The sequence below is a fragment of the Myotis myotis genome, unplaced genomic scaffold (genome assembly GCF_014108235.1).
Source record: "Myotis myotis isolate mMyoMyo1 unplaced genomic scaffold, mMyoMyo1.p scaffold_m19_p_13, whole genome shotgun sequence".
NCBI classification, from domain to species: domain Eukaryota; kingdom Metazoa; phylum Chordata; class Mammalia; order Chiroptera; family Vespertilionidae; genus Myotis; species Myotis myotis.
Window position 1 is genome coordinate 22,321,533 of NW_023416317.1, and position 14,494 is coordinate 22,336,026.

At 41.2% G+C, this 14,494-nt stretch overlaps 1 protein-coding gene across 2 annotated transcripts in view; it reads left to right on the forward strand.

Annotated features, from left to right (window-relative positions):
• The window catches only part of FANCD2 (FA complementation group D2), a 75,684-nt gene that overhangs the window by 52,581 nt on the left and 8,609 nt on the right, over positions 1–14,494 (forward strand). For both annotated transcript variants that reach the window (XR_004971500.1, XM_036332147.1), the window contains 13 exons: positions 316–432; positions 1,123–1,251; positions 1,390–1,508; positions 6,061–6,171; positions 7,423–7,553; positions 7,748–7,841; positions 8,326–8,448; positions 9,341–9,434; positions 10,657–10,728; positions 11,448–11,486; positions 12,472–12,546; positions 13,289–13,363; positions 14,316–14,462. Coding sequence is in view for 1 of the 2 variants with exons in the window: in XM_036332147.1 (XP_036188040.1) it covers positions 316–432; positions 1,123–1,251; positions 1,390–1,508; positions 6,061–6,171; positions 7,423–7,553; positions 7,748–7,841; positions 8,326–8,448; positions 9,341–9,434; positions 10,657–10,728; positions 11,448–11,486; positions 12,472–12,546; positions 13,289–13,363; positions 14,316–14,462 (1,326 nt within the window). In the remaining variant the exon portion in view is untranslated. The remainder of the gene's footprint in view (positions 1–315; positions 433–1,122; positions 1,252–1,389; positions 1,509–6,060; positions 6,172–7,422; positions 7,554–7,747; positions 7,842–8,325; positions 8,449–9,340; positions 9,435–10,656; positions 10,729–11,447; positions 11,487–12,471; positions 12,547–13,288; positions 13,364–14,315; positions 14,463–14,494) is intronic.

Here is a 14,494-nt window from a genome sequence, read left to right on the forward strand (position 1 = left end):
CGGACCCACTGCTGGAAAGATACACAGAGGCATTTATTTCTAGAGAAAAATTATGTCTTCCAAAACTATACTGCCTATTAAAATTTTATTTTGATCATTTGAAATTTTCTTTTACTTCAGAAATGCTTGACTGTTTGATTTGTTAACATAGCACAACAGCCATTCATTTATTTATTTGAGGTCTGGGAAATTTCCCCCCTTTTTAGTAATGGTCAGGTTCTTCATCCATTGGGAAGACTAAACATAAAAATGTGCTCCCCTAAGTAGATGGCTAGGACATGGTTGTAGTTATTCTTTCCTTATTCCTTGTGATAGGCTACAGAAGTTGTGCAACTTCAGCCCCCTGAGCTGCTTTTCTTGCTGGAAGATCTCTCCCACAAGGTGGAGAATATGCTGACACCTTCTGTTGCCAGGAGAGTCCCCTTCCTCAAGGTAAGTATAGGCAGAAGCACAGGCCCTGACTTTAGTGGACTTGAAAACAAATAGGTCTTAGTAATGAATAAGTTAGCATTTTCTTTGGCATAATGTTTGGGTCACTGGGTAGCATGGTGGCAGCTTCATTGCCAGACCATATTCACCTTGTGTAGAAAGAAACTCTGAAACAGAAAACAAAAAGCCACCCAAAACAGGCAAGTATATTTCTAAGTGCCCAAGCATTCCTGAATCCTCTTCTGTACTTGGGTTTTGGTTTTAACAGCCTCCCAAACTAAGCCCATGCCCATACAAATGTGCCATAGCATCTGGTGAAGCAATTGGGTGGTGCAAACAACAAAATGTGAAAATTTTAGGTGTAAACATTTAAGCATTAACACACCCAGTTACTTGGTCCTTTCTTGTTTGTACTTATTATTTGCTCTATATTCTTATCAGCCTAAATTATTTCTATTTCTGTGTGAGCTTTATGGGTCTATACTTCTCAAACAGTAGTTGTACTCTACAGAAGCCAATATCTTTGTTGTTTGATGACAAAGATCCTTCTTTCAGAATAGAGTCTCAGGCAAGAGGTTAAGTTGTTTATCCACCCTTCCTGGTGGCATAGGCTTAACTAACCCCATAGTGAGCTTTTAATTTCAGGGAAGCTATCCAGCAGTTTCTTCCCCAGTAACTCTGAATTTATTATAGGGCAAAGGAAACCAGAATATTGGATTGTCACATGTCCAACAGAGAACTGGCCAAGAAATTGTTCATTGTATTATTCAACTGCTGACCCCAATGTGTAACCATCTGGAGAACATTCACAACTATTTTCAGGTCAGAAGCCTATCTTATTATTATGGAGACTTAGAAATTACCTAGTTAACAAGATACTTCATTTTTGGTTAAGAAATATCAAAAGAAAATGAGGGCAATTGATGAAGCAACTGTCCTAAAAGCATTTTTTCCTTTTAGTGCTTACCAGCTGAGAATCACAGTGTAGTTGATGGTCCAGGAATGCAAGCTCAGGAGTACCGCCTAATGTCTTCCTGTTATCAGAGGCTACTGCAGATTTTTCATGGGCTTTTTGCTTGGTGAGTATGTGGCAGGTATGAAAGGTAGAGACAATCCAGTATGTACTTGCTTTACTTGACAGTCACCAAGGAACTGAGGTATAGAAAAGAAGGAAAAGGCTCCAAAAACGGAGGTAAATATGATGCTTTATTTTTGGAGTGCTTTTGTCTGCATCATTTTATTTGATCTTGCACCTCTGTATCTTATGGAGTTGCTATTATTTACTTATTTGAAAATTATATGACTTGCTTTTGGCTAGCCAATTTGACCATCAAATTATTAGCTGAGTTTGTAGGGGCAAACTTTTTGTAATAACACTGGAGAGATTGTTACTTAAAAAACTGTCATTAAACAAGCTCTGGATAAATTCCAGATTATGTGGTAAAGAACTGAGCACAGTTGGAGCTGGGGTATTTGTGGGTGCCTTCATGGAAGCAATGGGACTTCATCTGGCCCTTGAAGGGTAGATGGCCTCTGGGGAAGGCACAGACTGGGTTAAAGGAGAAATGAGGGAATTGTGTTCTTTAAATGCTTTTGTTCCTCAGGGCTGGGCCCTTACTCCTCTGTCCTCATTAATAAGTTTCCTGGGCAATCTCACCCAAGCTTAAATTTGTGCTAAAATTTGTCTTCTGAGCTACAGGCACTTATATTCAACTGCCTATGCAACACACTTAGATGTCTCTTTAACACCTCATACTCATCACATCCAAAATGAAGTGTTTCATCTTTACCAGCGCTCCTTCAGCTTTGCCTGGCTAGGTAAATGGCACCACCAGCTGTCTCAGGCAGAAACCAGAAGCTATTCTTTGTGCCTTCCTTTACTGTCCATATTTTTTCTCTCCCACATCTGATCACAAAATCCTGTTGTTTTATGTTCTAAATAGCATCTTAATAGCCATCTCATTCTCCACTGTTTTCAGACTCCCATCATCTCTCACCTGGACTAGATTAATTTCACATTTGGTCTCTCTGCCTCCAGGTGCCCTCCCATGGTCCTTTCTTTACACAGCAGTCAGAGTAATCTTCCCAATGCAAACCCAGTCTTACCCTATCCCAACTTTTGTTTCTGATTGCCCTTAGATTTTACTTTTTATTATTACTTATTGATTGATTTTTAGAGAGACAGGAGAGAGAGAAACATTGATTTGTTATTCCACTTGTTTTTTCATTCATTGGTTGCTTCTTGTATGTGCCCTGATTGGAGATCAAACCCTCAACTTTGGCATATCAGGATGATGCTCTAACCAACTGAGCTACCCAGCTAGGACCCCCTTAGATTTTTCTTGAGTTCAAACTCTTACCTAGATTCTAAGACCTTTTATTATCTGACTGCTATTCTACTTGTCTTATACCCTATATAGCTTTCATCTGGAAGGCTTCACACATTCTCATCCTTCTACCAGGATCCCCACATTTCTTGATCCCCATTCATTTCTAACTCAGATTTTTCTGAGTTAGAAAAGCATTCACTTCCTCAGGCATCTTCTCTGACCCCTAAGCCAGGTAAGCCTCCTTCCTGCCTCTCTGACCCCCCAGTTCTCTTCTATTACTCTGGTATCCTCTTACGATGAAACTTATTACTTGTTGTTATAATTATTTGTTCATTCATCTTCCCTTCTGGATTGTGAGTTTTTTGAGGGCTAAGACCAGTCATTGTTGTATCCTCAATACTAAAGAACAGAGCCTGATAAAGATTTGAATAGATGCTTCATCATGGAAATACACTTATGGCAAATAAACACATGCAAAGATGTTTAATAGCATTAATTATTTAGGAAATACAATTAAAAATCATTGCATGGTTAAATTAAAAAGGTGTACCTTTTTTCTTTTTTAATTCTCAGCTGAGGATATTTTTCCCATTGTTTTTTTTTAGAGAGGGAGGAATGGGGATGGAGGGAGAGAGAGAAACATTGATGTAAGAAATCAATTGGTTGCCTCCCACACACACACCCCCACTGGAGCTAGGGGTCAAACTCACAACCGTGGTACTTCCCCTTGACTGGAAATCAAACCCGAAATCCTTCAGTGCATGGGCTAATGCTCTACCACTGAGAAATACCAGCCAGGGTGGTACACCCACTTTTAAAAAAAATTTCAGTTCCTTAAGAAGTTAGCCCTGGCCCTAGTCAGTTTGGCTCAGTGGATAGAGCGTCGGCTGTGGACTCAAGGGTCGCGGCCTTGATTCCAGTCAAGGTCACATGCCCAGTTGGGGGCTCGATCCTCAGTAGGAGTCATGCAGGAGGCAGCCAATCAATGATTCTCTCTCATCATTAATGTTTCTAACTCTCTCTCCTCTGAAATCAATAAGAATAAAAAAAGTAATAATAAAGAAGAAGTTACCCCTGGAGCCCCAGCTGGTTTGGCTTGGTGGATAGAGCGTCAACCTGCAGACTGAAGGGTCCCGGGTTCAATTCTCATCAAGGGCACATGCCCAGGTTGCGGGTTCGATTCCCTGGGCGGGGGGGCGGGGGGGGGTCGTGCAGGAGGCAGCCAATCAATGATTCTCTGTCATCATTGATGTTTGTATCTCTCTCTCTCCCTCTTCCTTCTTCCCTGAAATCAATGAAAATATATTTTAAAAAAAAAGGAAGTTAGCCTTGGACAGGTAGCTCAGTTGGTCAGAGCATCCTCCTGATACTCCAGGATTGAGGGTTCACTCTCCCGTCAGGGCACATACAAGAAGCAGCCAGTGAGTGCATGGATAAGTGGAACAACAAATCAATGTTTCTCTCCCCTTTCTTCCCCCTGTCTCCCCTCTCTCTGTCTCTCAAGTCAATAAATAAAAAATTAAAAAATTAAAAGTTAGACATACACCTTACCATACAACCCAGCCATTCCATTCTTAGGTATTTACCAAAGAGAAATAGGAGCATATGTCCACACAAAGTCTTGTGCACAAGTGTTTATAGCAGCTTCATTTGTAATAGCTCCAAACTAGAAACCACTCTATGTCCATTAATCAGTGAATGGATAAACAAACTATGGTGTATCCCTATGGTGGAATACTACATACAACAATATGGAAGAAAAAGAATTATACTGAATTAAAAGCAAGACCATAAGAGCCCAGCCGGTGTGGCTCATTGGTTGAGCGTCGACCCGTGAACCAGGAGGTTACGGTTTGATTCCCTCTCAGGACACATCCTTGGGTTGCCAGCTCGAGCCCCTGTAGGGGGCATGTAGGAGTCAGATGATTAATGATTCTCATCATTGATGTTTCCATCTTTCTCTCCATTTCCCTTTCTCTCTCTGAAATCTATGAAAAAAAGAAAGACCATAAGAGTATGTGTTATTTGAGTCCATTTATATGAAAGTCTAGAAAAAGCATGTTATTGTGACAGAAGACAGGTCAGTGGTTGCTTAGCATTGGGTAGGAGAATGGAGGGAGGGATGGTTTACAAAGGAATATAAGGAAAGTTTTGGTAGTAAATTGATATGTTCATTATTTTCATTGTGATGATGGCTTCATGGGATTATATGTAAGTCAACTGGTAAATTAAATGTTTTGAATACATGCAATTTATTGTATGGCAATTATTATACCGCAATAAAACTGTCCAAAGAAAAAAGAACCTGACCCATAATAGGCCCTCAGAATATACTTGTTGAAAGGAAGAAAGACTGACTGTCACTGGTGATGTGGACATTTTTTTAGAGCAGATCTAGGGAGTCAGAATGTGCTAGGCCTTGAAGATTAGGCAGAAGAACTTGAAAGTTGTCCAGGGAAGCAGTTTTGGAGTTTTATGATCACACCATGATATAATGAAAGCAGTGTTGTAGGAAAATCCTTTTGGCAGGATTGTTCAGGGTGACTAGAAAGGAATGCAAAAAGACCAGTCAAAATGTGTCACGATGATCTAGGCGTGTGATGATAAGGACCTGGCCAAGAGTGATGGCCTTGGCTTGGAAAGAAAGGGATCAGAGGAAAGATAATCTGAAGATAGAATAGTTAAGACTTGGAGAAGGAGTAAGTTCTTTATTGAGCACCTATTATGGATTAAACCAGTGGTTCTCAACCTTCTGGCCCTTTAAATACAGTTCCTCATGTTGTGACCCAGCCATAAAATTATTTTCGTTGCTACTTCATAACTGTAATGTTGCTACTGTTATGAATCGTAATGTAAATATCTGATATGCAGGATGGTCTTACGCGACCCCTGTGAAAGGGTCGTTCGACTGCCAAAGGGGTTGCGACCCACAGATAGAGAACCGCTGGATTAGACATTGATTTCACAATTTGACAAAATTATTCCTGGTGGTTTGTTTGTTTGTTTAGAGAAGACTAAGACTTAAGTCTAAAATGTAGGGAATGAAGGAGAGCATTTTCCCTTGAAATTAAACCTAGGTGAACTGTTAGGTTTTGATGGAAAGACTGTTTTAGGTACATTTCAACTTCTAGTCTGACACAGAGCTGTCTGAATTTGGCTCTTTACTACTTTCAGTACTTTAGTTCTGCTTTTTCTTCTGTTGACTTACTGGTGGTACAGACTAGAGGCCAGGATCTTCAAATGCTGTCCAAGCAATCTTACTAAAACTAAGTTAAAGCATCTTACTTTGACTTTCCCTTAGGAGTGGATTTTTTCAAGCTGAAAATCAGAATTTACTGTACTCAGCCCTCGAGGTCCTTTTTAACCGACTGAAGCCAAGAGAGCGTGACCAGTCCTTGGAGGAACTGCTTAGGTGGGTCCAACTACATATCCCAGAGAGTTTCCCAGGACACTCCTAGGAACAAGATTTCTTGGAAATAATTTGGGTGTCTCTTGGTAGAGAGGGAAATTGATAGAGTATTCAGATAAATCCTGAAGCATTATACACTGCTGAACAAATCATTCTAAATCTTCATCTATCTTTCATCATATAAAGTTTGTATTTTCAGGTAATGACAACAGCACTGACCATCTACAGTCAATTCTTGATTATCCTGAGACCTGCTCTGTCTCCCAGTAGGGTTGGGTAATTAGGTAGCAGCTAGTTGTCACTGATTGCCTGTATCCTTTCCCCAAACTTGGCAGAAAAAGAGCCTCGGTTGAGGGCTAGGCAGTGGAGGAGGGAGCTGAGGAGATCGAAGGGGCATGGCTCCCAGCCTCCTATCCCAACTTCAATCAGAGTTAATTGAGTCATTCTTTCACCTCCCCTGAGAGCCTACCAGTGTTCGGCAAACTGCGGCTCTTTGGCCCCTTGAGTGTGGCTCTTCCACAAAATACCAACTTCTGCGCATGGGCCACAAAGTTTCAGTCGCACTGTACGTGTGCTCCCGCACGTGGTATTTTGTGGAAGAGCCACACTCAAGGGGCCAAAGAGCCGCATGTGGCTCGAGAACCGCAGTTTGCCAACCACTGGGCCCTAGGCCATCACTGGATCTGCAATCAGTAGTTGTCATCTCTACCTTTAAGGTAGAGATGAAATAAGATGCTTTATTTCATTTTAAATATACTACTTTTAAATTTGTTTGACCTCCTTCCCACCAATCAATCAGAAGTTGACTTTAGTTTTATGTCAGTTACAATTTTGGATTAATTGTGACTCCCATCTCCCGTTACCTCAGTGTACTGAAAGCTGACCATATATGGTATATTTATTAAAAGCTCTGCTTTATAATTTCCTTTTGCTTTGTCCCTATGAACCCAGAATTTAAACATTTTTCAATGTGTTGCTTAAGGCCTTAAAGAGCAAGTAATTGATACAGGTTGCACATATAAACATGGCCTAGACTAGTACATGGGAATCTTTGTATACATGACCCCTTCAAGGCCAGCATTCTACCCATTGGACTCTGTACTGTTCTGACTTTCTCTTACAGGGAAAGAAGGTTGCTACTAAAGCACCTGAAAATGAGGATTCTGATTAACCATCACTTAAATGGACTTGGATAACTCATGAATTTAGATTATACTTGTGATGCTTTTTTTTTTCTTCTTTTTTTCCTTACAGCCAAAGCTTCCATTACTTGCAGAATTTCCATCACAGCATTCCTAGTTTCCAATCTGCTCTTTATCTCATCAGACTTTTGATGGTCATTTTGGAGAAATCTAGAAATCCTACTCAGAACAAAGAAAAAATTGGTGATTTACCCTGATTCTTTTTTCTCCCCCCCTTCACAAATAGGATTAATATCTCAAGCTCCTAAGCTTGGGGCTTCCTAGGACCTTATATGTAAACTAGAGGCCTGGTGCATGGGGGTTGCCGGGGGATGGGGGGTGGTAGGTCTTCCTCAGCCTGGCCTGCATGAGATAACTTTGTCTTGTTTCTCCAACAGCTTCCCTTGCCAGACATTTCCTCTGTCGGATGTGGCCAAGTGGGGAAAGAGAGAAGAGCAGTATTCTTAATGACCAGCTCCATGCTTTGCTGAGGTAAGGTGCTCTGTTCTCCATGAGCCAAGCAGTCTTCCATTTGCCACTGTTGGGGTCCCTCATCTGGGCAAAGACTAAGAAATTACCTTGGTTAGGGAGAACTTGGAAGCAATGAAGTCGATTTGAAATTAACAAAATTTAGGAAAGGTGGATCATAAGATCCTCTAGTTCTGTTTCCATTATCTTTATTATTATTGAGTTAAAGGGGAAGAGGAGTCTGCAGTTATATCCTGCTTTGTTAACCAGCGAGTCAATTATTTATTGCCTACCATATCCAAGACATTCATCACTTCCAAGGTGTCTAACTATTTCTAATTGAGACATTTTTTTCCTGCCTCCTATCATGTTTCTGGAACCTTTATTTTAAAATATTTTTAATGTTAATAGTTGTTTTAAAGCTTAATACCTGGTAATAGATCAAGAAAAAAATCTTGGTTTAGAAATTCTGTAACATTTGTTCATACTTCTGTGGCTGTCAATGCAGCATCTACCTGGAGCACACAGACAGTGTTCTGAAGGCCATAGAGGAGATTGCTGGTGTTGGTGTTCCAGAACTGATGAACTCTTCTAAAGATGCATCTTCTTCCACATTCCCTACGCTGACTAGGTAAGAGAGTTCTCTCCTCCAGTTCTTTTCAGTACGGTCATGCTGTCCAATATATGTAGTTTCCAAGTAACTACCTTACTCTTCATCTGATCCTGATAGAGGTAGTAGGTTCAGTTAACACATGGGATGTCCATTATGCATTCTTTCTAAGGGGCTCTCAGCCTAATTATGTGAAAGGACCTTTTTTTTTTTTTTTTTTAATTGATTTCAGAGAATAAGGGAGAGGGAGTGAGAGATAGAAATAGCAGTAATGAGAAAGAATCAACGATTGGCTGCCTCCTGCATGCCCCTCACTGGGGCTTGAGTTGGCAACCCGGCATGTGCCCTGACCAGGAATGAAGCCTACGACCCTTCCATGCACGGCAACACTCTAACCACTGAGCACACTGCCCAGGGCTCACTTAATGGGTTTTGTGTCTCCTAATATTAATAATTATCTTACATTTGTGTAGTATTTACAGTTTATAAAGCACTTTTGACATTCTTTATCTCAGTTGATCTTCTTAAGATTCTGTAAGGTGTATCATTAATCTTGTTTTACTAATGAGGAAAAGGAAGGCCAGAGGAGGAACTTATTTAAGCTTATATGGGCAATAAAATAAATATGGAACTAGGAACCTAAAATTTGATTTTCTCACCACTTCTCCACTGCTCTTTCTATACCACCACACTATCTCCCTTCATAAAGTTAATTCCATTGTTTCAGAGGCCATCTTTTTGTGCTCATTTTTAAATTCTTATCAATTCCCCCTCCTCTTACAGTCAACCCCAGTGAAAGGACATTCAGAGAGGTGGGAAAGGAAATAACATTTGGTTCCTTGGCTTCTTCCCAGGTAGCTCTTTCTAACCAGTGCATCATTGTGTGGGCATGCATGCTCTTTCCCTCTTCTAGGCACACCTTTGTCATTTTCTTCCGTGTAATGATGGCTGAACTAGTGAAGACAGTCAAAGGTCTTCAGGCTGGCACAGCAGCAGACTCTCAGCAGGTGAGTCAAATATTCCCACCCCAAGAAATAGACTTTGGATTACAGTAAGTCCTCAATATCGTTGATAGGTTCTTGGAAACTGCACCTTTACGTGAAACTTTGTATAACTGAACCAGTTTTACCATAGGCTAACTGATATACACAAGACTTCAGTTTCTACAGCATATTTCTGATCACAAAACCAAACTTGTAATTAAAGACCTAAAATACTTATTAAACATTGAAATGAATATGAGCTATACATATATTTAAGAAAGACTGATAAAAACAAGTAAGATAATTATTTTCCAATCCACTTATACCAGTTCAGAGTCAGGATGGTCAGAGCCAATCCTGGCAGCTCAGGATGCAAGGAGGGAACCCACCCTAGACAGGATGCTCTTCCACATCAGAGCTCACACACACACAGTCAGGAACATTAGACATTCCAGTTAAGCTAATGTGCACATCTTTGGGATGTGGGAGGAAACGAGTGCTGGAAAAGACCTATTCAGACATGAGGAAAATGTACAGAAAGTGGCCCTGGCTTGAATTGATTTTCCCCCCATTGCTACAACAAAATAATGCCGTTACTCAAGGACCTGCTGTACTTTCTTGGGTCCGGGGTTTCTCCTAAGCTATTTCCTTTGATTTACTGAGAGCCAGGATTTTTTTCTCTGGCTGCATATCCTTTCCTTCTAATTGGAAGTGATGATTAGGTTCTGTTTTCCCTGGTTACTGCACGGGGAAAAGCCTGGACTGCTCCATAGGCCCTAGTTTTGGGAAAAAAATGTCTGATTGCAGCTTCATGTGCCCGGCAGTGTGCTGCTCGTGAGCCGGCTTGAGGTAAACAAGCCTGTTTGAGATGCAGTGGTCCGGGGCCTTGGTAGCCTGCTAACCAGAACTAAACTGGAACCACTAAGAGCACAGGCTTGCATAGGGAATCACTGAAGCCACAGGGAGCTGATGGCCAGTAGGTATATTTCAGAGGCTTTTCTCCACCTGGATATTACTGAAGAGGAGTCATTTTATTAGAAAGTCTCATAAGGTATCCTGATGTTGTCATATATACACAGGCCTCAGATCCATCTGGAGGGTGCACTAGTTGCCTCATCTATTTAGCAGGATAATTGGCTTATCTCTCTGAATATTTGTATGATTCAAGAACCATGTATTAGTAGGAATACAGAAAGAGACATATTTTGTTGTGATTAGAGGTGCCTATCTATTTGGCTGTCCCCAGGTTCATGAAGAGAAGCTCCTCTACTGGAACATGGCTGTTCGAGACTTCAGCATCCTCATCAACCTGATAAAGGTGAGTATGGAGGCTCCTTGACCCATCTCACTGGCTGCAGAAACCAACAAGGGTCCTGGTTTCCAAATGGACTCTCCCTGCTCCTCTCCCTACCCTGCCTTGGGGACCTGCTCTCTCTGTCGTCTTCCCTTGTGGACCTACCCATCCTGGATCACCCCTTCTTCTCTCCCCAAGTGACATCTTTTTCCTTCTCTCCCTTCCTCCTTATCATCTGTGCCACAATACTTACTATTTAATGGCTCCTTGCACATGTCATTCCCGCAGTCCCCCCACATCTTGGGTCCTCTGTAATCTGCCACATACCCTGCTATCTCCCTCTTCCAACCATGAATGCCTTCATTATCCTGCACACACTCTGCTCTCACCTCTTCAGGGATTTTGCTCAGGCTACTCCCCGAACTTACAATGTTGGACTCTCCTTTCCACTCTCATCTACTCTTTCTTAAGGCTTCAGATCAACGTTTTGAACCTCTATAATATCCTCTTCTTAACATCCCACTTGGAATCAATTACTGGTTCTTTTTTGCTTCCCTCTTCCTTTTCTTGAACTTTAATGATGATGATTACTTTATTCTTTGTGATTAATTTAACTGTTGACAGGCCTTCTTCATTTTAGAATTCTCTACCATACCCAGAGTTGTGCTTTGCACATGAGAAAGAAGCTGGGGTGCTCAATGAAGCAGACCTCAGCTTTGGTTTCTTGCCTTTCATCTCTCCAGGTGTTTGATAGTCGTCCTGTTCTGCATGTCTGTCTGAAGGTGAGAGGATGACCAGAGCCCACTTTGGTATTTACTCTTCTCTGGACAGGGCATTAGCTGGGAAGAATTGCTTAATACTTTACTCACAAGCCAGAGTCTCCAGAATCTGTGCTAACAGATGATAGTGTAGGAAAAACAGTGGATACATTTTCTTATACTAGTTGGATAACAAGAGAACCAATTTTCCTATGACTTTGAAAACTTTTGGTTCAAGTTTTAGAACTAGGAGGCGTGGCTTCAGGAACAATAATCACTCCCTGCCATTCCTTCCCAGGCAACAGGGAGGAAGGAGGAATACATGATTCCTCTTTTTAAAGCCATGGGTAAGAAAAAATAAAAACTAAATAAATAACGCCTATGGGTGGCTTCTTGAATGTGAGAGCTGATATCCTCATAACTGCTGAACTCTCAATTGAGTAACCCAAGATTTGATGGTATATCCAGTGGGTTAAGAGCTAGTGAGTGTTATGGGGAGAATGCCTTTTCCCCATTCCTGATGGTTCCTTCAAAGTGGATGTCACCGTATTCTTATCTCCTGGCTTCTGCCTTTTTACTCACTCCATCCTGATGCTAGTGTAGGAGATGGGGGAGTAGGGGGAGTGACTTATCTGATTGGTAAATTTGGCTATTGGGCATGTGCTTTCTTAGCTCTACCCAATTTTTTTCTTCTTGGGAGTAAGTTGTCCCCAGGGAGCTGGGATTCCCCTCCGTTCTTCTGTACCCTCATTCTTAAGGTGAGCAAGGCCCCTCCCCATTAGCTGTGTCTAGGTTAGTTAGGTAAATCTGCCTAATTCTGCGAATAGTTAGCAGGCCCATTTAGTTTTACATTAAGCTACATTCTCCAAGTTAACCTTTTGGACACCTCCCAATTTATTTTTTATGCACAAAAATAAAGTATTTGGATGATGTTATGTTGCTTCAGGCAGGGGCTTTTTAGGTGAAAGACCTTAGCTAGCGTCATCACCAGTGTTTCTTTTTTCTGCAGTATGGGCGTCTCTTTGTGGAAGTATTTCTGAAGCAGTGTATGCCGCTCCTAGACTTCAGTTTTAGAAAGCACCGGGTAAGAACTGAGAGCAGAGAACTAAAACATTCTCTGTACAGTTTGTTCAGAAGATACATGCATGGTGTCTCTTGGACTGGGCATGGGGGCAGTACATTTGCCCAGGTTCTGGGCCACTCTTCTACCTGGGCACCTTTGGTCTACTTCACCTGTCACCCATTTAGATGGAATATTCCAAAGTAGGCTGAGCTGAGACCCCTTCTGTTTGAAACCCACCTTCCTTCTTCTACTCCAGATCTGGGGGGTGGTCGTTCCCTATAGCTTGATTTTATTGTTTTGTTGCACTCCCAGGACCTCTATCGGTGTGTTGTTTGCTTATTCTTTTGTGCTTCTCTGGGTCTACTTTCAGGAATAATTTTTTTTTAAACCCACTTATTTCATAAACTCTTTGCTGTTATAATGGATAATCTTGAGAGTTTTGTTTTTTGTTTTTATTTTAGTCAAGTGGGATCCAGGGCTAGAGTAGTGAAATAGGATAAAAACATGATTTCTTACATATATTTATCAAATTGAACTTTGTAGAACACTCTTACAGAATTTGATTGCTTTCTCATAACCCAGAAATAAAGGAGGGAGGACAGTTAGAAAGCACTTCTATTTAGGGCCAAATTAAGATGATTATTGATACACAGTTGAACTGCTAGGGTTTATCCTTTTTGGAGCCCTTGATTGCAAGGGTATCTTGCATCTAAAATGAAATGAGAGTATTTCAAATGGCACTTATGCATTTTGTTGGTTATAGGAAGATGTTCTGAGCTTACTGGGAACCTTCCAGTTGAACACAAGGCTGCTTCATCACCTGTGTGGGCATTCCAAGGTAAGAGGAAAAGCAGATCACATTACCCACCTGCTTGTTGGCTTCATCAACAGTTGTGATTGGGAGATACATAGGCTTCAGTTTCTTCTTCCTTTTTTACATGTCTAGAGCTTTTATTTCTGAGACCGTATCTGCCCAAAGGCAGTTTATTTAAAGTGGTCAAATCTTTAGGTGCTGGTTAAAAATGGACAATCATCTAGAGAGGAGTTTTCTGCATCTGAAATTTGACCCAAACTCCATAGCTCTATTTCCTTCTTTGGTGAGAGAGAGAGAATATTGGTGTATGTGTTACTGCTACAAAATACATAGGGTAGGAGGAATTATGTAAGTAATGACTCTGTGGGAGACAAGAGGTGGTTCTAAAAGTAGCTATCCTTAGCACTTTTCAGCTGTGCTGCTTGTCAAGAAACACATCTATCTCCTGTGAGAACATTTTAGCATTAAAGGACTTTTCCACTTGCCGACTACAGCTGAACCATTGTCTCTTTTTGTCTGAACCATAGAGTTCTGCAGTCACTGGCAAACCAAATGATTTTGGATCCAGTTTTTATTACTCACTTCCTCCCCTGGTTCTAACTTTAGAACGTACTGAACAGTGAAATTTTAAGAACTCTCTGAGCTAAACAGGATTGATACCTGTTGTTCAATATCAGTATAATTAATACATGTTCAAGAATATTTTAGGTCAGTTCATTGATAGTCAACGAGAGGCTATGAAGAGAAACCTAGAGGTGGTATGTGTTCTAAGCCCTCTTAGCTTGAAAGACAACTGTCACTCTCCTTGTAGTACTCTGCCAAACTACTGCTGTATGATGGGACATGTCTCTGGCCTATACTGGCAAGGCTTATGCTCTTCTACAGTGTTCAGAATTTCAGGAATGCAAGTTCTTTATAGGAAATGTGGAAGCATGATGAGAAACCGGATGAGTTAGGTGCATTTGTTTCCATTCAGATTCATCAGGACATGAAACTCACCAAACATGTGCCTTTTCTCAAAAAGACCCTGGAGCTGTTAGTTTGCAGAGTAAAAGCCATGCTTATCCTCAACAATTGCAGGGAGGCTTTCTGGCTGGGTAATCTCAAAAACCGGGACTTGCAGGTAAGCCTGGGCCCTGCCAGTGATAATCTCCT